Source organism: Theropithecus gelada, chromosome X (genome assembly GCF_003255815.1).
Source record: "Theropithecus gelada isolate Dixy chromosome X, Tgel_1.0, whole genome shotgun sequence".
In the NCBI taxonomy this organism is placed as follows: domain Eukaryota; kingdom Metazoa; phylum Chordata; class Mammalia; order Primates; family Cercopithecidae; genus Theropithecus; species Theropithecus gelada.
Window position 1 is genome coordinate 153,316,815 of NC_037689.1, and position 22,311 is coordinate 153,339,125.

Genomic DNA, 22,311 nt, shown 5'->3' on the forward strand with positions numbered 1-22,311 from the left:
TCCCACACACGGCTGGCCTCGTGGCACGGACGCTGGCTGCCCCGTCATCTTTCACCTGAGCCTCCACTCGCCCCCTCCCGACTCCCTCATCCTCCCTTCGCAAGGCCATGCCGCCTCTGCTGGGGCGGGAACGGAGCTCAGCTCTCTCCCCCGTGAGCGGGGGTTTCTGAAGAAAATCTCTTTTCCCAGCTTGAACAAAGGCCCGCTTTTGTGTATCTTTGTGTATCTCCGGTGTTCTTGTCAAAAGAGGAGGACAGGCACAGAGGCCCGCGGGGACAAGGCCACGGGATGACGGAGGCGGAGGCTGGAGAGGCGCCGCCGGGGGCCCCCAGCGCCGGGGAGAGGCCTGGAAGGCCGCTCCCTCATGTCCCTGGCCGGGAGCCCACCCTGGGGACACCACCGCTAGCTCAGCCTCCAGGCCTCCGGAACCGGGAGGCCACATGTTTCTGGGGCTTCGGCCTCGCCGAAGTCTGTGGTGCTTGGTCACGGCAGCCCCAGGAGACACGGTAAGCCCCTGCCCGTGCCTTGCTGGGCGGCCGTGTCAACAGCGAGCTCTTCCCTGCCACTGGCACAGAAGAAAACCAAGCTGCGTCAACACCCGAGCGACTGTGTGGGAAGACGTATTCTGTGTGTATCAAAGGAATGCGTGCAAATTATAAGCATTTAGGAAATATATTAACATGTAAGGGAAACTTCTCATTACTGGCCACCCAGCTACTCACGTCCCTCCAAATGTTAGCAGGGTGTGCACTCAGAGCTTTTACTTCTCTACTGGGGTCACGCTTTATCCGTAAGTTTGGCACCTGGCCTGTTCACACCAACATGCTATAAGGCATGTGGCGTGTGAGATGTTCGAAATGCCAGCTGTGCCGGGCCACGTCGTTACATATGCAGCCTCTTATCTTACCCCGACCTTTGGCAGCTACAAACGATGAAGTGAAGCGCCTCCCCAAAGCCAGAGTCATCGTGAGTGCCCGACTCTCTCTTAGGGTTACACACCAGGGCTGAGGACGCTGCCTACGGGCTTGCTCCATCCCAGCAAATGGCCCCCTCGGAAGGGACGGCATTGCAAGGCCTCTGTCCTGCACCTTGCCGGCAGAGCGCTCACCTAGGGCTTCATCAGTTGCCATTTTCAGATCACTTTTTGCTTGCTGTTGGACTTGGTGTTGTTTTAGTTACCGATGAGGGCGAAACACCTTCTCACTGTGCTTACTGGTCACCCGCACTGCTCTCGTGCGTTGGTTGGCAGGAGGGGGAGTGCGCACAAACACCAGAGAACGCCACAAGCTCCAGGAGGAACGGGGTTCTGGTTTGTGCATCAAGGGGCCGCAGCCAATAGGGCAGGCAGGCTGGTTCCCTCCCAAGAGTAATCCGACCAGTTGTTCTGGAAGCTCAACCTAAGTAAAGCCGAAAAGGAAAACCTTCGAATGCCTTACTTCCGGGCAAATGGTATGGTTTTAAATCCTTGGTGTCTGGTATACGGTCAACCCTACACCGTGCTACCAGAGGAGGAAGGAGGCAGGGCGGTGGGTTCTTCCAGCTCCCAGGCACTGCTGCTGCATTTGCCCTCATCTGTGTGCTCTGGAGGATGTCCCCATACTGGGTGGTGTGGTGGCCCTGAAGAGATACGTGCATATCTCATGGGTGTGACCTTCTTTGGGAAAAGGGTCTTTCCAGATGTAAAGAATGCCGAGATGAGGAGATCATCCTGGATTATCCATGTGGGCCCTACATCCAGTGACTGGTGTCCTTTATGAGACAAAAGGGAAGACACAGACGAAGAGGAAGAGACTGTGTGATGACAGAGGCAGAGACTGGGGTGATGGCTCTATAAGCAACCAGCAGAGGCTGAGACAGAGGCCCGTAAATGACTCTCTTGGCGCCTGCAGAGGAAACCAGCCTTGCAGGATGTGGTGGCAGGCACCTGTAATCCCAGCTACTCGGGAGGCTGAGGCACAAGAATTGCTTGAACCCTGGAGGCGGAAATTGCAGTGAGCTGAGATGGCGCCACTGCACTCCAGCCTGGGTGTCAGAGCAAGACTCTATCAAAAAAAAAAAAAAAAGAAAGAAGGAAAGAAAAAGAAACGAAACCAGCCTTGCTGACAACTTGATTGCAGACTCTGGCTTCCAACACTGTGAAGGAGTTTCTGTTGTTTTCAGCCCCAAGTGTGCAGTGCTTTGTTACAGCAGCCACAGTCCACTCATACACCCTCCCTCCAAAAAAAATGTAAAGTGCTCTTGTAGAAAAATTGCAAGATTAGGATTTAAGTGCAGCACCCGTGAGCAGAGAAGCTGTCTGTGCCTTTCAGTTTCCCAAGTACAATCTGATGGACACCTGGCTTGAAGAAGGGGAAAGATCACTCCCCGCCACACCCCACCCCCAGATGCTGAGAAAGCCCTCAGGCCAGGTTAATTTTTAGAAGGCTTCATACCCCAATTCTAGCCAGCCTCACACTGTCAAATAGCAGGAAGAAGCCCTGTGAGGAAGCCTCGGGGTGGATTCACAACATCCCGTTCCCAACCAGGGCAGCTTGGAGGAGGGCAGGAAGGCAGGCCCGGGTGCTGGGGAGTCAACTTCCAACTTTGTTTCCTTTGCTACAATTGCAGGGTTAATGCCCGGGGCTCTGACATCCTAGGAAATTTCCAGAATCTTGTAAAACAAGTAGAGTCGTCTGTTCTTCATAATTGGGGCCAGTGTAGGAAACGGCATCACAAACTTCTGGAATGTGATGAAACAGCCACCACCGGCCACACTGAGCAGCAACACTCTTGGTGAAGACAAGAGCATGCTTCGGTGTTGGAAAAAGAAAAGTGCTCGTGTGTGAAGCATCCTTCCATCAGACCACGAGGTGGTCATGACGACTCCAAACTCAAAGTAGTAAAAGGGGAAAAAAATGGATAAATGTGACTACACAAAGAAAAAAAAACTTCGAGGCCGAGAAGCACAGTAGTTTAGCAGGGTGTGGTGGCCCGCGCCTGTGATCCCAGCTACTCGCAAGGCCGAGGCAGGAGGACTGCTGGAGCTCGGGAAATCAAGGCTGCGGTGAGCTCTGATTGTGCCACTACACTCCCGCCTGGGTGACAGACAGAGACCTTGTCTCAAAACAAAAAACAAAGAAACACTAGTAGCAAGGTCAAAGCAGGAAAAGATATCTGCAATTTCTATCACAGGCACAAAGCTAATCCTGCTCATGGACAAAGAGTTTCTAAAAGCTGAGCAACAAAAGACAACCACCCAGTAGACAAATGGATAAAAGATATGAGCAGCCCAGCGGGGCGCCGTGGCTCACGCCTGTACTCCTACACTTTGGGAGGCCGAGGCAGGCAGATCACCTGAGGTCAGGAGTTTGAGACCAGCCTGGCCAACATGGTGAAACCCTGTCTCTACTAAAAATACAAAAATTGGCCGGGCACAGTGGCTCACACCTGTAATCTTAGCACTCTGGGAGGCCAAGGCAGGTGGATCACCTGAGGTCAGGAATTCGAGACCAGCCTGGCCAATATGGTGAAACCCCGTCTCTACTAAAAATACAAAAATTAGCCGAGCGTGGTGGCAGGCACCTGTAGTCCCAGCTACTAGGGAGGCTGAGGCAGGAGAATCGCTTGAACCCAGGAGGCGGAGGTTGCAGTGAGCTGAGATTGCGCCACTGCACTCCAGTCTGGGTGAGAAGAGCAAAACTCTGTCTCAAAAAAAAAGGAGAAAAAAAAAAAAAATATATATATATATATATATATATATGTATATACACACACACATATACACACATATACATACATATATACATATGATATGAGCAGCCCATTCACAAGCAGAACTAAAAAGCATCCTTAAGTCTCAGAAAAGATGCTGAAGCTCACACTTGACGGAGAACTGCACGGCCTAGCGAATGACAAAAACCCAAACGGGCTTTCCCACCTCCTCCTTGGCAAGGCTAGGGAAATAGGGGGTGGGGAGAGACGGGAGACCAAGCTCCAAGGAGGAAGGGGCTCAGGTACCATCTACCCCATCGCCCATACTCAGTGGTGTCACTTCTCAGAATCTATGCCAAAGATACGCACAACTAATGCACAAGGATTTTTACTACGCCATTATTTATGGTAACAAAAACATTGGAAACAACCCAAATGTCCATCAATAGTGACTGGTTAAATACACATCGGTCTGGCTGCAAAATGGAATAGCATGCAGCCCAAAAGGAGAGCACCCGTGGCACGGTACGAGGGCAGCACTCCCAGGGCACAGCGGTGGGTGGGTCGGTGTCCGTTGGGAGGAAGAGCTGCCACCCAGCTCTGCCAGGGGAAGCAGTTCTCCCTGAGCGCCCCAGGCCCCCATTCTTGACTTCCCCAGTGCGGGGTGGAGGAAGAGGGAGGGATTAGCCCGAGGCAAGTGGTTCAAGCAGACAGAAGGGAACAAAAAGAGCAGCGAGTCAGGCCTGATCAGGGCCGCATCTACCCTAAAAGAGGCGACCAGTGGACCAAGAGCTGAAGCGTAAGGCGCCGCGGCCAGCTCCTGGGTGGGGGTCCAGGTGGCATCCCAGTTGTGGTCACCCAGCCCTTCATCCTGGGCTAGGCAGGTGGGAGAGGAAAGCGCAGACTGCACGGTCCCGGGCATGTCCTCGGCAGCTAGTGGCCTTGCACTGGCCGGCCCTACTCAATGCACTCCATGACATGTATCTGCAGGGTGTCCATATCAGGGGCCTGATACTGGCACTTGGGACAGCAGAAGTCAGGTGGCTCCTCAGGGGGGCTCCTCCTCTGGCTGGGCAGGGCCAGGGGAGAGGAGAGGTAGGCTGGGAAAAGAGAAGAGTCAGAGGGAAGGGGAGGATGGAAAGGGACGGAGACTTGGCAGGACTGTCAATGGCAGGCCTGGTCTCACAGGCCACTCATGTAAAACCAGGAGCCGCCGATACCACGGCACGCCTCCCTTAGCCTCGGGGAAGGGGGTGGGCTACCGATGGGGTGGCCTATACGAGCTCCCGCCGTCAAGTCTCCGGAGAGCGACAGGAAGGTCGAACTGTGACCTCCCGCGGCGCAGCACCTGCCCTCCCCACCCACCTCCTCCCACAGGCCCAATGCTCGCTCACTCACCGGGGGCAGGGGGCAAGGGGGCCTGGGAGACCTCAACATGCCGCTTCCTCATGTCCTCGATCCTTTGAAAACAGAAACCGTCCAGTCAAGGCACGCGTTTCTGTAAAGCTCCTTGGCTGGACTAGTGTCAAAGAAGCTCTTGGAAGCTCAGGTGAGAGGAGAGGGACCACAGTGAGCCCTAACCCAGAACACCAGGAGCCATCCGTCTCCTGCGGTCACCACTGGCGACCCCCCAGTGTCGCACCCACTGCTTACACGGGCACGCTCTCAGAGGCCCACCTGGCCGACTCCTGACAGCTGGCCTTCAGTTTGCTGTACTCCCTCTGCAGCTGCTCCAGCTGCTCCTGCAAGAGCTCCTTCTTCTCGGCCAGCTTCTCCCGAGCCTGCCTCTCAGCCTGGAAGTCCGCCTTGTAGATGTCCGCCTGGCAAATCCAACAGAAAGGGATGTGCCCGCCACAAGCCAGCCACCCACCAGGCACTGTGCCGCGCACCATAGGAACAAAGCAGAGCCCATGCTGTCCTCCCAGAGCCCCCAGCGGCGCAGAGGAAACAGGCACGTCGGCGAGTAACGCCAAGCTCACCGAGAGGTCTAAGGAGCAGCACAAGTGCTTCAGAAGCTTACGAAAGGCCACTACAAAATGATGCCAAAGAGGCCAGGCATGGTGGCTCACGCCTGTAATCCCAGAACTTTGGAAGGCTGAGGTGGGCAGATCACCTGAGGCCAGAAGTTCGAGACCAGCCGGGCCAACACGGTGAAACCCTGTCTCTACTAAAAATACAAAAATTAGACGGGCGTGGTGGCAGGCGCCTGTAAGCCCAGCTACTCAGGAGGCTGAGGCAAGAGAATCGTTTGAACCCGGGAGGCAGAGGTTGCAGTGAGCCAAGATCGTGCCACTGCACTCCAGCCTGGACAACAAGAGCAAAACTCCATCTCAAAAAGCAAAAAAAAAAAAGACGCCAAAGAGGCACTCCAGGTCCCAGTGCCAGGGTGGGCCAGAGAGGAGGGCCCTCACCTGGGCCTTCAGCACCGGAACGGTCTCCATCACAATCTTGTGCTGCTCGGCCTCCTCCTTCAGCTTATCGATCACCTCCTGTTTGGCCACCAGGGCCTCCTCGGCCTGCTGGAGCTGCTGCTTGAGATCTTCCAGCTGCATTCCCTAAAGACGGGCAAGGGGAGCTGACGGAGCCTCGTCGGCCCGGGGCGAGGCTGGCTGAGAAGAACTGAGAAGGACGAAAGAGTGGCCGTGGTTGACCAAGCTGGGTGATGCCAGCCCCTGATTTGAGGGCCCATTGCAGGATCTCAGCGTGCACAGGGAGAAGACTGCGTCCTGTCACGGCCCAAAACGACAGAGGAGGAGATGCTGAGGTTTTTTTCAGGACTGAAGAGGCCGCTGAGGTCATCTGGCACAACCTTCCAGCCAGGCCGACATTCCCTTCCCAGAACACCCAGCTGCACAGCCTTCCTCCCACCCTTCATAGGACACAGGCCACACCCACTCACAGCGAGCCGGTCCTGTGCCCGCCACGTGCACAGCTAAGCTGAGAGTCCTCAGTCCTTCCACTCTGCCACCTGGTCAGAGGTGCACTCCTCCCACACAGGCATCCCCAGCTCCCTGAGACACACGCAGACACACCCCACCAACGCTTCCCTCCAGAAATTAAGTGGCCAGTTTTGTAGCTAACTCTTCCCCACGTGACCTGGCTTCAGGCTTTGTCCTTATAAATCTCCTCTGGGTACACTTACGATTGATGGTGTCCTGCTAAAACGTGATCGCTAGCAAACTGCACCCAGCTTAGGTCTGATGAGGACAAACTAGGAAAAGGCTCCCAACCAACACTGGGGTGGAAATGTTGCCGGGCTTACCTTGGCTTGGGGGAAGCTGAGCCAGGTGCCTAGATGGCGATGGCTGGCAAGAGGGAATGTCCATGGAGACAAGATATCCCCAGCCCCACAGAGGGAGCATCCCAAGGCTCTGGTCCAGCCCCCCATTATGGTGGCCTGCTCACACTCCTGAGAGCCACATCCCGGGGTTGCCATCTCCCCACAGCTTCCCTGAGCTGTCACAGCTGCAGCCTGATAAAGGTCTAAGGCAAGTCAAGCGTCCCTCCCAGAAGCCCATTCTCAAGGTTCAGGGAAGTGGGGAGAGGAAGAGACAAGGCCAGCCCTAGAGCCCCGGCAGCCGCACTTACTCGCTTCCGCTCGCTGCCCACCAGGCTGCTCTTGATGTGGTTGTCGTATTCTTGGAAGAGCTGGTGATAGGCCACCTGCAACTGGGCCAGCTTCCGCCTGAGGAAAAGGAGCTTTTGCTGGAGAAACCACCTCATCCCAGTCCAGCCACAGTTCCTGCCTGCTTCCAACTCTACCCGCTCCCTTCCCTCCCTCGCATCACAGGCCTGGAATGGGGTCTTCCAAGGCTGTGTGAGGACTCCTGAGGCTGTCAGCTCTAAAGCAGAGTGCTGGACTGGTCACCAGGCAGTTAATGTCGTTTTCCTAAAAGCTAGTATTTTAAAATGTTTATAATAAAATCGCGGCCAGATGCGGTGGCTCACACCCGTAATCCCAACGTTTTGAGAAGCCAAGGCGGGAGGATCGCTTGAGCTCAGGAGTTCAAGACCAGCCTGGGCAACATGGGAAAACATTACCTCTACCAAAAATACAAAAATTAGCCAGGTGTGCTGGCCTGTGCCTATAGTCCCGGCTAGTTGGGAGGATCGCTTGAGCCCAAGAGGCAGAAGGTACAGTAAGCTGAGATAATGTGACTGCACTCCAGCCTGAACGATAGAGCAAGACCCTGTCTTGAAAATAACAATAGTAATAGTAATAATAATAATTAATAGTAATAATACAATGGAACTACCCTGCACTCTTCAAAACTGTGAACTTCACAAACAGCTCAGAAAGGCAGGGGAACTGTTCTAAAGGAGACTCAAAAGGCACGCCAAGGACAGGAACCTGAGGTCCCAGATTGGATGCCGGTAGAAGGGAGGCTTGGGGTATTTTTGTTGTCTTTCTGTTGCCCAGGCTGGTCTTGAACTCCTGGGCTTAAGCCATCCACCCACCTTGGCCTCCCAAAGTGTTTGGGATTACAGGCGTGAGCCACGGCACCCAGCCTAGATGGGGTTTTAAAGGACAAGTCCCCTGATGACCTAGTGGCTAGGAAAAAAAACTACAAAAAAGGCCACGTGTGGACAGGCAGTGAGACGTGGTCTGGATAGCAGAAGGCATGATTGTGTCAAAGACAAACCGGGTGTCATCATAGTCGCCTCTACTGTTAGCAAGGCTAAGGGACAGAATGGGCCCGCAGCCACAGACAGAATCTGAAGGACTCCTCAGAAGGCAGAAAGAACCATGGACCCAACACTTCTCGGCCTTTTAGCTAAGATCAAGTGTAGAACCACAGACCCCGTGGTGCGGCCCCGCCCCGGCTGACTCACTTCTCCTCCGAGGCAGCCTGGCGCTCCATGCGGAGTGCGGCCTCCACGCTCTGGCCCTGCATGCGCAGCTGGTCCACCTGCACGCTGTGCTGCTGCTGCAGTGCCTCACGCTCACTCTCCAGCTGCCGCGCCTGCTCGCTGGCCGCCCGGGCCCTGGCACAGGGAAAGAGCAGACTCAGGGAGGAAAAACAGGGGGAGAGGAGGGGCTATGCGCAGGGCATGGGCGGGGGGGTGGGGGTCGGCTCTGAACACTCTGTGACCGTGAGCTGAAGCCAGGCAGCAGGGTGGAGGCACCGTCACCAGACACAAGGACAACTGCAGGGGGCCAGGTGGGAGCAGCAGGAGGAGCTTTGCTTGAGACGTGTTTGCTTCAATGTAGGGGCCCAGCAGATGACCAAGTACAGGGTCAAGATGCCAAGGAGACCTGGAAGCCAGGGGAAGGGGGTGGTCCGAGAAAAGGATGGGGTCACCTGCATCCCGCAGTGCTGGGGCCAGATGAGAGGAGCCCTTGGAACTGCCTGTGGAGTTCCAATGGGGGGCTGCTGGGGGCCCCAGCAAAAGAAGTCTCAGTGGAGGGGTCAGGAGAGACTGTTGTTCCAAAAGTGAGAGACTGCCCACCTGGGCGTGCAAGCACTGAGCTCAACGCTGACTAGGACTCGGCCCCATCCCTGGTGCTGCCCAGAGCTCTGCTGGAGTCCCAGACCACCTGCTCGGATGCTCAGTTCCCACACCTGCCCCCCTACAGCTCCCTTAACCTCCAGTTTCCAGGGTCTGGCCTCAGCCCACCACACAGCCTCGCTGCAGGGACGATGGTGGGTGCTTCTGTGCAGGTCCTGGGTGGCCTCTGGCCACAGGCAGACACGGCCCTTCTCTAGTCACCCCAACTCTGCCTGGCAGGCCTGGCTTCTTGGCTCTCCCCTCCACGCCTGCCCGCATGCTGCCCCCACACCCTGCACGGGCTCCCTCTGCCCATCAGAGCCTGATCAGAGCTCCCCTCCCCTCTGCCCTGCCGGCTGCCCCAAGTACACCCTGACCGCCTACTGTGCTGGGGTGGCCGGGGCCCCCCTGGCAGCTGATCCATCTGTCTGGAGGGCAGAAGCAGGGCCGAATGAGAACCACAGAAACCTCCCTGCCCTTTGACCCAATGGTCCCACTCACAAGAACCAAGACCCCTTTGCAAAAGAGAGTAACCAGCAGGCCTGAGGCCACTGGTTGGCAAGGTTGGCCCTTGGCTGGTAAAGTTCCCTTGACACAGTGACACTTTCCCTAGTGGTCAGGGCGGTCCCTGCACCTGCGCCATTTGTAGGAACAACGTGGTTGCCATGAGCACCCACTCTGTTGCTGGGAGTCGGAGATTTAGGTACCTGCCTGGCAGAGGGTGCTCACAGGACCTGTCCCCGGTAAACACCCAGGGTGCCGAGTGTCTAGTGGGCATCTCTGGGCAGGAACATGGCCCGTGTGGGAGGCGCGTCTCACTGTGCCGCTCGCAGGGCAGCGGGAGGCTGGGACAGGGCTTCTCCAACTCCCCCCGCGGCTCCTGCCCTGGCGGCTCCTGCCCTGTGCCCTTTTCCAAAACTCTCATCTACCTCAGCCACGCGGGCAACCGTGCACCGGTCCCAGAAGTCCTTCCAGAGAACTAGACACCGTGGGTGTGGGCTCAGGGCCCCCAAAATGCCTCCTAAGGAAATAATCAAAACTCCATCAAAGGGTCACAGAGTGCGGAGAGCTGGCTGGGACCCAGGTCCCGGATGCCTGGCCCAGACCTCTCCTGACACCTGCCCCAACGTGTTTACGCAGCCTGCCCCGGTCTAGCCTCATCAAGGAGCAGCCTGGAAGCCCCTAAACCCACCTCATGCTTTTGGAAACCCTGGAAGGGGTCTCCGGAGCTGGCTCCCACGACTCACCGACCCTCCAGAGTCTGGCATTCCTTAGTGGCAGCCTCCAAGCGACTCTGGCTCTCCTGCAGCTCCCCGAGCAAGGATGTCACCTGGGCTTTCACAGAGGCCTTGTCCTCAGCCATCTGCTGCAGGAGAAAAAGCCACTTCCTGTCAGCACTGCCTTCCCCCCAGTGGCCCACTCCTGCCATCCACAAGCCCCGGGGCAACCCGCAAGAGGCTGAGGCCTGCGCACCATGAGGCCTTTTTTCCTGCCCTCGGCACCCCCAAACCTGGGTGCCCTGGGGCCTCATGAGCCCAAGGGCCACCCAACCCTCCCCAGCTGCCCACCTTAACCCTCCGCCACAGGGTGAGACACACAGATGGGGCCAAAAGAGATCCCCAAAGAGACGAAGGAGCACAAAGCTGCCTTGAGGTTGTCAACGGCTTAGTCACTGCCCCGGCAAGCAGGCCTTGAGGGCTGAACCCGGTGGCCTTGCGGCTGCAGCCCCAGCAGGGGATCTCTCTCAGCCTCTCTGAGACTTGGGGCAAAAGGAGGTCAGGCACGAACAGGGCAAAGTAAACACAGGCCCCAGTCCACACCCGGGGCCGCTAGGATGGGAGAGTTTTTGCAAATCAAAGAGTGGACACTGAATTTTGTTAAACACTGGGAACTGCAGAACGTCTCGGCAGGCACGCTCCACTCAAACCCCTGCACGAAGACACCCGGCCACCACCTCACGGGGCCTCTGGGAGCCTAAGGCCGCGCCCCTGGGACGCCCCAGCCCCCTTTTGAGTGAGTTCCCGTCTGGAAACGCTCAGGGCTGTCCAAAGCATTTACTGTCTGTTCCGGCCAACACCTGACCTCCCTTGCTTACAGCATTTACTAGCAAGGGCTTAGCCTGTCCCTTTGAGACATCTGTGTAGCACCCACAACCCAGGGTCTTTCCCGAGGGCCCCGCAGCCACTCCTTGGAAATGGAAACCTCAGGAGGCACGGGGCCCGGTCTCCCAGTCTCCACGGGAGGGAAGAATCCCAACCTTGGTAAGCACCGGCAGCTCCCACACACGGCTGGCCTCGTGGCACGGACGCTGGCTGCCCCGTCATCTTTCACCTGAGCCTCCACTCGCCCCCTCCCGACTCCCTCATCCTCCCTTCGCAAGGCCATGCCGCCTCTGCTGGGGCGGGAACGGAGCTCAGCTCTCTCCCCCGTGAGCGGGGGTTTCTGAAGAAAATCTCTTTTCCCAGCTTGAACAAAGGCCCGCTTTTGTGTATCTTTGTGTATCTCCGGTGTTCTTGTCAAAAGAGGAGGACAGGCACAGAGGCCCGCGGGGACAAGGCCACGGGATGACGGAGGCGGAGGCTGGAGAGGCGCCGCCGGGGGCCCCCAGCGCCGGGGAGAGGCCTGGAAGGCCGCTCCCTCATGTCCCTGGCCGGGAGCCCACCCTGGGGACACCACCGCTAGCTCAGCCTCCAGGCCTCCGGAACCGGGAGGCCACACGTTTCTGGGGCTTCGGCCTCGCCGAAGTCTGTGGTGCTTGGTCACGGCAGCTGTAGAAAACTCATCCACTTCCCACACAGGAAATCAACACCTTAAGCCAGGCGCTCCAAGGCCTGAGTGGAGTGGCGTGCACAGCCCACCATCCACGCCTTTCCCCAGGGGAGCGGAACCTGGCTGTGGCAAGTGCCAGGTACCCGCCAGCAAGTTTCCTCTCCACCACTTCTCCCCACCTTGCCCCTCAAAGGCAGCACAGCCCCTTCCTGACTAACATCGCCAGGATCCTGCAATCAGCCAAGCCCACACACAAAGGCCCTGAAACCAGGGGGTCTGTGCTAACCACACGATTTATGGGGGAGCCCTGGGCCACACAGCTGGACCTCTGGTGGCTGTAGCCCGAGTGACCAGGGTTGGCCACACAGGCGCTCCACGCCTACACAGCCCACCCCCCATGGAAACCCTGGCCGCCACGGCTGGGGTGAGCTTCCCTAGTTATGACTCCGTGCATGCTGTCCCACACTGTTGCTGAAAGAAACAGGTGCTGTCGGCACAACACCTGTTGTGCCCTGGGCGAGGAGCCACTGAAGCTCACGCCTGGTCTCTCCTGGAGCCTGTCCTGTGCACCCTGAGCCTTCGCTCACCGTGACCTGTGTCCTCTCCTTGTAATAAACCGGAACGCAGAGTGTGACGGCTTTTCTGAGTTCTGAGCCCTCCCAGCACAGCACTGAGCCCCAGGGTGCTTTGGGAGACCCCGACCACGAGTTCCCTCGTGGAACACTGGCGTCACCATGGGTTTTCAGAACCTGGCCCTGCCCCGGCTACCTGCTGGCATCTCTTCAGGTGCTCTACCTCCCGCAGAGCCTGCTCTTTCTGCCTCTTCAGGTCGAGCTTCTCCAGGCTGAGTCTCTCCACCAGTTTCCTGGCCTCTTGGAATTTGCACATGAGGAACTCCTTCTCCTCCCTCTGGCTGGCTTGGAAATGCAGAAGCTCCTCGCAGCGCTCTCGCAGCATCTGGTTGCTCTGCCGGATGGCATCTGGTGGCAGAGGGGATAGTGGAGGGGAGCTGGGCAGCCCGGCCTGCTGGGCCCTGCCTGGGCCCACATGGGCCTGAGGCTCAGGAAGTCAGAGGCCAGAAGTGGGGCCACCCATCCTGGTGCCCCTCCCCCCCATAATACCAATGCAGCTTCTCGCAGGGGTGGATGGCGTCTCAACACTCCCTTTTGTTTCTTTAAACACTTCCAAAATCCATTACACAAATGCCCCTCACTTTCTACAAGAAAACAATACCAAACACATCAGCTTCACTTAATAGCATGTGTCGGCCAGGCACAGTGGTTCATGCCTGTAATCCCAGCACTTTGGGAGGCCGAGGTGGGTGGATCACCTGAGGTCAGGAGCTACAGACCAGCTTGACCAACATGGTGAAACCTCGTCTGTAATAAAAATACAAAAACTAGCTGGGCGTGGTGGCGCACACCTGTAATCCCAGCTACTTGGGAGGCTAAGGCAGGAGAATCACTTGAACCTGGAAGGTGGAGGTTGCAGTGAGCCGAGATCACACCATTGCACTCCAGCCTGGGGAACAGAGTGAAACTATCTCAATTAAAAAAAAAAAAAAAGTGTCAAATGCCACTTTTTTGAATTTTTACTTTTGTAGAGGCAAGATCTTGCTATGTTGTCCAGGCTGGTCTCACATTCTTGGTCTCAAGCGATCCTCCCACCTCGGCCTCCCAACGTGCTGGGATTATAGGCATGAGCCAGTGTGCCTGGCCTTATGCCACTTTCTTTGTAAGTGACTCGAATTCATTTGTATTCTGGTCAGTCTGAGGTGTGCCTGCCCTCAGATGCTCGGTAGTGGTCCTTCCTGGCCTACATCTCTGCTGTCTTCTGGATCAGGGGGTCCTAATACGCCTGCAGACTCCCAGGGTCAGCCTCCCAGGCAAACGTCACTGCAGCATTGATGGCTGCAGCCTGAGAGGCCCAGAAGTCTTGGACCAGGCAAGTTAGTGGTGTCTCTGAGACTCAAAGTCCTCATCTGCATAGTGAACAGAGACAACAACATTCATCTCACAAGACGAGGAGGGTTAAACGAGAAAGCAGAAAACAAACAGGAAAAACCGCTGGTCCTCCCCTCACCAGAGCATATGCCATCGCCAGGCAGTCAGCAGAGGCCACAGGAAGGAGAGCCCCACACCCAGGAGACACCCCAAGCAGTGAAGGAGCCATCTGAGGTGACAAAACTGATAAGTGATATGCCAAGGTTCTAGCAACTTTATAGCAACTACAGAGCTGGATAAAATGGGGAAGGCAGTAGCTACCCCGTGATCAAAACCCTCAACCAACTAACTGTTGCTTGCTGATGAGCACAACATCCAACCCCCATTAGAATCCCACTGGCTCTGCCCAAAGCTCAGCTCATCTGCAACTTGTCTTTTTTTTTTTTTTGAGACAGAGTCTCACTCTGTCGCCCAGGCTGGAGTGCAGTGGTGCGATCTCGGCTGACTGCGACCTCCACCTCCCAGATTCAAGCAATTCTCCCTGCCTCAGCCTCCCAAGTAGCTGGGATTACAGGTGCCTGCCACCACATCTGGCTAATTTTTGTAGTAGAGATGGGGTTTCACCATGTTGGCCAAACTGGTCTCAAACTCCTGAGCTCAGGTGATACCCCCGCCTCGGCCTCCCAAAGTGCTGGGATTACAGGCATGAGCCACTGCACCTGGCTGGCAACTTGTCTTTTAAAAAATGTTTTGAACTGAGGTAAAATTCACATGACATCAAATTCACCATTTTAACTAATTCAGCAGTTTTCAGCGTGTCCATCAGGTTGCGCAACCATCCGCACTATCTAATTCCAGAACAGTTCCGGGACCCCATTAGCAGTCACTCCCCAGGCCCCTCCTCATCTGCATCTGCCTCTGCAGATTGGCCTCTTCTGGACATGTCTCATAAGTGGAGTCACACACTAGAGACATGCAATTTCTTCTGTGAATCTCCCCCTAAACATTCTAAATACAGCTTCCTCCATAAACATAAGCATGTACATCTTCCGGGACAGACATCTTTTGGGCCCTTGGGGGCTTGGCCCAGGGCCTGACACAAGTTTCACTTGCCACCCACAAAGCTCAGGTCAGGCAGAGCAAGGGGAGTCAATACAGCCTTGAGGCCTCCCTGTGCCCCTGAAGCCCGGGGGAAGCTGCTGCGCTGAACACACAGCCTGGAAGGGAAGCACGGCTGGCCTGCAACACTCACCCTCAAGTCCCCCTCAACAGAGCACTCTCCTGGGGATGAGCAGAGGCCCTCAGTCTAGCTGTCACCTCTCTGTGCACCAGTGCTCTGAAGATCTCAATACAGTGGGTCTCACCAGGGACAACTGTATCCGCCCAGGGGTCATTCTGCAATAAATATCTGGGGATATTGTTAGCTGACACAACAGGACAGGTGCTACTGGCATCTAGCAGGTACAGGCCAGGGACTCTGCTCCACAACCCACAATGCACAAGAGAATTCTCCAGCTCCAGGTGCCGATAGCACTGAGGTGGGGGACCCTGTCCTGGGGCAGGCAGGTTGTGTTGGGTCTCCGTGCTCCAGCAGGGCCTCTTCAATTCAGCTTCGCTGTCGAGCAGACCAAGCAGCCCCTTGACAGCAAGCTGACTGCACTGACCCCTTCCTCCATGGAAGGAAAGGTGATTTGCCGTGACAGGAAGAGGCGACACATCCAGGCATGGGTCTTGTCCCTTCTCACAGGGTGTTAGCCAGAGCCACTCTCTGAAGCCTACAGAGTATGTGACTTGTCAGCACAGAGCCCCACATAACATCTTGGACCACAGTCCAGCAAAGAAGGCAGGGGAGTGGGCCCATGATAGCGGCCTCTACTAGTCACAGCACATGCCACCTCGCCCAGGAGCTGCCAGCCAGCCAGCCAGGACACGGAGAGCCAACTGAAGACACAACTGAGGTGCCAGCTCAGGGATGACTCCCGCAAGGAAGGGGTGTTGTCCTCCACGATGGGGTGGACACTTTGGCCTGAGTCCCCAGCAGGAACCAAAGGGTGAAGCAAAAGGGGCTACAGGCCCCACCACACACAATGAGCCACGTGGGGAGTCTGTGCCGCCCCTCCCTGCAGCTCTGGGACCGGCGGTTTAGAAGGCCGCCGCAGCAGAAAGGCAAGAGTGTATGGTGGGGAGCCACCTGGCACCCCTGGGCTAACCCAGGGCAATGCAGAGCAATGGTGGGGAGAGGGGGCGAGGGGGAAGAATGGCAGGGGCTGGGGGTGCCATCACGCCCAGGGCGCGGGCAGGAGCGTGCAGCTGAGCCCTGAACCCACGACGACCTGGAGCTGAGCAGCACCGAGGGTGAGGGGCGCCCAGATGGCAGCCTAGGAGAGAACTCCCCAGTCCCAGCCGCTGAATGTGGGAAGTCAGCCTTCACCTCCGCTGAGGTGTGCGCAGGGACTGCCCCAGAGGAATGTTGCCTGTGGGGGCCGCACGCCTTCCTTCCCAAGACAGACCACGCCCCTCTACCAGGGCATGCCCCGCCCATTTCCAGGACAGGCCCCACCCCCTCTCTGGGCAGACCACGCCTCTTCCCAGGGCCGACTCTGCCCTGTCCCAGGATGGACAGTACTTCACGAGTGCTCAGTGCAGGGACACAGAGGCCTGGACATGTTGGTCCAACCTGGAAGGTTCATTCCAGCTCCAGAGCTCCCTGTAAGGTCCAACAAGGCTGTCCTGGAGCCTACCCGGCAGCGTGCTTCTCCCTCTGCCCACCCCGGCTTCTTCCACTGTCCCTCCTTTCCCTTCCCAGTACTGGTCCTGAGAGCACTCTAAACTTCCTCCCTGCTAATCTGCATCTCAGAGTGTACTTCCTGAAACCAAGAGGGAAGGCAGCACATCCCCACCCCAGGCCCAGGAAACACAGAGGTGCAGGTGGGGAGAAGATGCCTTCCCCTCAGCAGGGTCGGATCCCCTGACTCTTTCCTCACCTCGGAGCTCTTGATTCTCCTCCAGGCAGCGCTGGAGAGTCTCAGGAGCGCCCTGCTCTGAAGGCAGGTGCAGCATGGCTGGCTTCCCCAGAGGAGACTCTTCACCCAGCACGTCCTGATCTGCTGCCGGGCCACCACTGGGCTGCACCATCTCACACAGCTGGCTCTTCCAGAGGTGCCTGCTCATCCAACAGGGCAGGGGCTGAAAGAGAAAGGCAGCAGGGGAGTCACAGGAGACCCACATCCTTACCCACCAGAACGAGCCTATGAGTTCTGGGGCTACACTTTAAACAGAATGCTGACAATTCGCCTAGTGTATCAGGATGCTAAAGTGGGTTTTCAGTCTAAGGGGCAGCAGATACTCCCATTCCAAAGGGAGGTGCTGTACCACCCATGTGGGACTTGGAAAGGCCTATCTCCAGGCTGGAAACAGATGAATTTCACCAGAGGTGGGAGAGTCACAAGAGGACTGTTTGTGGAGGGAGATGTCAGTATGCTGGGAATCCTGACTCCCTACACACCTCCAAGCAGGAGAAGTGGAGGGTATCGGCCCCTCATCCAGTGTAGTAGGCTGAATGGTAGCCCCGCGAAAAGACATGCCCATGTTCCAACCCCTGGAACATATAAATGCGATTTAGGAAAAGGGTCTTTGAAGATGTAGGATCTCATGATGAGATCATTCTGGGTGACGTGGGTGGGCCCTAAATCCAACAACCAGTGTCTTTATGAGAGACAGAAGAGAGAAGCCAGAGGGAGATGCAAGGGGAGGAGGCCATGTCGGGACTGCCTCGGAGACTGGAGTGAAGCAGCCACAAGCCCAGGAATAAATGGGGCCATCAGAAGCTTGGGAGAGTCAAGGGAGGATCGCCCTCTTAGAGCCTTTGAGGGTATGGGCTTGCTAACTCTTTGGTTTTGGACTTCTAGTCTCCAGAACTGTGACATTAAAATGTCTGGCAGGGCGCGGTGGCTCATGCCTGTAATCCCAGCACTTTGGGAGGCCGAGGCAGGCCGATCACAAGGTCAGGAGATAGACACCATCCTGGCTAACATGGTGAAACCCTGCCTCTACTAAAAAAAAAAAAAAAGAAAAATTGCCGGGCACGGTGGCTCACGCCTGTAATCCTAGCACTTTGGGAGGCCGAGGCAGGCAGATCATGAGGTCAGGAGATCGAGATCATCCTGGCTAACACGGTGAAACCCTGTCTCTACTAAAAATATAAAAAATTAGCCAGGCGTGGAGGCGGGCGCCTGTAGCCCCAGCTACTCGGGAGGCTAAGGCAGGAGAATGGCGTGAACCCGGGAGGCGGAGCTGGCAGTGAGCCGAGATTGTGCCACTGCACTCCAGCCTAGGCGACAAAGCAAGACTCCGTCTCAAAAAAAAAAAAAAAAAAAAAAAAAAATTAGCAGGGTGTGGTGACATGACACGCGCCTGTAGTCCCAGCTACTCGGGAGGCCAAAGCAGGAGAATTGCTTGAACCCAGGAGGTGGAGGTTGCAGTGAGCTGAGATTGCGCCACTGCACTCCACCCTTGGCTTCCAGAACAGCCCCTTCTCCTGGTTTCCTCCCTATCTTGCTGGCTACTCCTGCCCAGGCACTCTCACTGGGTTCCCACCCTTCATGTTGGGGTGCCCCAGGGCTCTGTCCTAGGACATCTTCTCCTCTGTAACTACATTCGCTCCTGCAGGAATTCTATCCAGTCTCATGCCTTGAACTCCAATCTTGATGCTTAATTAGACCTCTTTTCTAAACTCCACGTTCATTTATCAAACTCAACATTTCTACTTGGTTATCTAGTAGTCCTCTCAAAACGAACCTCTCTAAGACCCCCGACAGTCCCCAAAACTCAGATCTACCCAAGGCCGCCTCTGTTATCAGCTGATGGCAAATCCATCCTCCAGCTGTCAAGTCTTTTTTGATTCTCTCTCTGTCTCTCTCTCTCTCTCTCTCTCTCTGTCACACACACACACACACACACGCACACACACACACACAAAGAGCACATCTAATCCATCAGGAAATCCTGTCAAAATGTATCCCCCGACCCATCTGATCACACTAAGCAATTAACATTAACTATTTTAGGTGTCATAATGATATTGTGGTTGTTTTTCAGAGTCCCGTCTTAGAGAGAGGCACACTTAAATATTTAAAGATGATGTCTGAATTCACCTCCAAATAATGGGAAAACTCCTAGGTATATACCCGAGAGAAATGAAAACACATGTCTCCACATGAATGCTTGTAGCAGCATTACTCATAGCAGCCAAAGAGTAGAAACAACCCAAATGTCCACCAACTATGAATAAACAAAATCTAGTACATCCACATGCTATAACATGAACAAATCTTGCAAATATGCTAAGAGAAATAAACAAGTCACAAAAAACTAAACACTGTATGACTCTATTTATATGAGATGTTTATAACAAGCAAATCCATAGAGACATAAAGTGGATTAATGGTTACTGGGGAGAGCCATTTAGGGCTGGGGGGAAGATAAGCTGAGCTAAAGGGTATGGGGTCTCTTTGGGGGGGTGATGAAAACGTTCTGTGAATACACATACCACAAACCATTGAATTGTACACTTTAAATGGATGAACTGTGTGACATGCTAATGATATCTCAAGCTGTTATTGAAAATAATAATGGTGGCCAGGCATGGTGGTTCACACCTGTAATCCCAGCACTTTGGGAGGTCATGGCGGGTGGATCACTTGAGGTCAGGAGTTCGAGACCAGCCTGGCCAACACGGCGAAACCCTGTATTTACTAAAAATACAAAAAAGAAAAAGAAAAAAAAAAATAGGTGGGAGTGATGGTGCATGCCTGTAATCCCAGCTACTTGGGAGTCTGAGGCGGGAGAATCGCTTGAACCTGGGACATGGAGGTTGCAGTGAGCCAAGATTATGCCACTGCACTCCAGCCTGGGTGACAGAGTGAGACTGGGTCTCAAAAAAAAAAAAAAAAAAAAAAAGAGGCCGGGCACGGTGGCTCATGCCTGTAATCCCAGCACTTTGGGAGGCCGAGGCAGGCAGATGACAAGGTCAAGAGATCAAGACCATCCTGGCCAACATGATGAAACCCCATCTCTACTAAAACTACAAAAATTAGCTGGGCGTGGCGGTGCACGCCTGTAGTCCCAGCTATGTGGGAGGCTGAGGCAGGAGAATCGCTTGAACCCAGGAGACGGAGGTTGCAGTGGGTGGAGATCACACCACTGCACTCCAGCCTGGCTACGGAGGGAGAATCTGTCTCAAAAAAAAAAAAAAAGAAAGAAAGAAAAGAAAAAGAAAAAAATAATAATGGGAGAGAATTGCGAGGGGTATAAACAAAATTAGTCACAAGTTGATAACTTCAATTGTTGAAGTTGGGAGCTGTGAATGTAAGATTTACTATACTGGCCGAGCACAGTGGCTCACACCTGTAATCCCAGCACTTTGGGAGGCTGAGGCAGGCAGATCACCTGAGGTCAGGAGTTCAAGACCACACTGGCCAACATACAGTGAAACCCCGTCTCTACCAAAAATACAAAAAATAGCTGGGCGTAGTGGCGCATGCCTGCAGTCCCAGCTACTTGGGAAGCTGAGGCAGAAGAATCGCTTGAACCCAGGAGGAGGAGGTTACAGTGAGCTGAGATCGTGCCACTGCACTCAAGCCTGGGCGACACAGCGAGACTCCATCTCTCAAAAACAAACAAACTAAAAAGATTTACTATACTAATTTTTCTACTTGTGTACATTTTTGAAATTTTCAATAATAAAATGCTCTAAGCACTGTCTCTGAGCTGGATTACTGCAATTACCTCTTAATAGGTCGCCCTTCTTTTACCCTTGCCCACTATGGTCTGTTCTCCCCACCACGGCTAGAACGATCAGTGTAAGACGTAATTCCGATCACATTCTTTCTCTACTGAGAACCCTACCATGGCTCCCCGTTGCCTTCTGCGTAAAAGTCAACCTCCCTACAACGGCCTACAAGGCCCTGTACCATCGGGTACCCCATCCCTTCCTCTCCAACTATGCTCCCCTCCCTCACTCTGCTCCAGCTATAGTGACCTCCGTGCTATTCCTCTAATGTGCCAGGACAGCCCATTCATTCTCAGATCACAGAAACAGTATGAGAACAGGCACATCTTGTCTTGCAAAACGAGAAAACAGGCACATGAGATCAGATACCTAGCTGCCAAACTATATTTGAGGCATTTTCGAAGAATTTAACGACCCTGGATCGAGCGCAGTCAACTTTGGAGAACAGAAAATGTCTCTGAACTAGAGAAGTCCTCGCACAAGGAGTAGGGTCAGACCCCGCAGTGGAAGAGAAGGGAGGAGCAGAAACAGTGCAGCTCGCCGCCCAAGTAACCTGGGTCCTGAATCGGCCCGCCTTGGCCAGTGCTCCAGAAGCGCGCGGCAGGAACGGGCTGGGGCCCAAGACAGATGGGGGAGCCTGAACGTCCGGCGCAGTCTCGGAAGCGGCGGAACACCCACCGATGGAACCCTGTCTTTAGGGAACAGGACCACACCTGTCAGCAGAGTCCGTCAGACGTGAGAAGGGTGGGAGCGGCCGACTGTGAACGCAGGTAGGGCCCCGGCGCTCCGAGAAAGTTCCAGTTCCGCGGTCGCCCTTTCCTTCTCCGCTGTCGAAATCCCCGCTTCCGGCTTCCGGTGTCATAGCTGTGGGATCCGGAAGTAAAAACATACAAGCCCCGCCCCGGGGAACACGGGAAGCCGGCGAGAAGTGCGAGGTCGCGGTAAGGCCGCATCCCGCTCCGGAGAGAAGATCTGAGTCAGCCAGGCTCTGCAGGCCCGCGGAAGCTCGGTAATGATAAGCACACCGGCCACTTTGCAGGGCGTCACGGCCTACACGCCCCCTCGTCTCTCGGACGGCGGCGTCTAGCCTCGGGGCGCTCGGCCGCCCCGCCCTCTCCGGGGGAGGAGTCAAGAAGAGACTGCCCAATAGGGCCGGCTTGACCCGCGAACAGGCGAGGGTTCCCGGGGGAGCGGCGCGCCAGAAGGCCCCGCCCAGGAGCCGAGGGACAGCCCAGAGGAGGCGTGGCCACGCTGCCGGCGGAAGCGGAGCCCTCCGCGAGTGCGGGAGGCCGCCGAGGCAGGCGGGAAAACCGGACAGTAGGGGCGGGGCCTGGCCTGGGCGGCGATGGGGATGCGGGAGCACTACGCGGAGCTGCACCCGTGCCCGCCGGACATTGGGGATGCGGAGCAGCGGCAGCGGGTATGGCAGGCAGCCGGCGGGCCGGCCTCCAGCGCAGGTGCCCGAGGGGCGGGGCTGGCCTGGGATGCGCGCGCACCTGCCCTGTCGCCGCCCCGCCCGCACGAGGGATGGCGGTCGAGGCCCCGCCCCGCACGCCTCGCCTGAGGCGGGTCAGCTCAGCCCAGGCGCCCGCCCCCGCCCCCGCAGATTAAATGGGCCGGCGGGGCTCA

At 55.9% G+C, this 22,311-nt stretch overlaps 1 protein-coding gene across 2 annotated transcripts; it reads right to left on the reverse strand.

Annotated features, from left to right (window-relative positions):
- Positions 1–4,079: 4,079 nt before the first annotated feature.
- IKBKG (inhibitor of nuclear factor kappa B kinase subunit gamma) lies at positions 4,080–21,807 on the reverse strand. Of its 2 annotated transcripts, none has more exons than XM_025373500.1 (10): positions 21,396–21,807; positions 16,877–17,078; positions 12,718–12,929; positions 10,428–10,543; positions 8,524–8,676; positions 7,279–7,375; positions 6,102–6,245; positions 5,368–5,510; positions 5,089–5,150; positions 4,080–4,790 (listed from the first exon to the last, which is right to left on the reverse strand). In XM_025373500.1, the coding sequence occupies exons 2-10, from the start codon at positions 17,061–17,063 to the stop codon at positions 4,648–4,650; spliced, it is 1,257 nt and encodes a 418-aa protein (XP_025229285.1). In that variant the 5' UTR covers positions 17,064–17,078; positions 21,396–21,807; the 3' UTR covers positions 4,080–4,647. The 2 variants fall into 2 exon arrangements, with proteins under 2 accessions (XP_025229285.1, XP_025229284.1); XM_025373499.1 differs by having other exon boundaries at positions 10,428–10,546.
- Between the last annotated feature and the right edge of the window lie 504 nt (positions 21,808–22,311).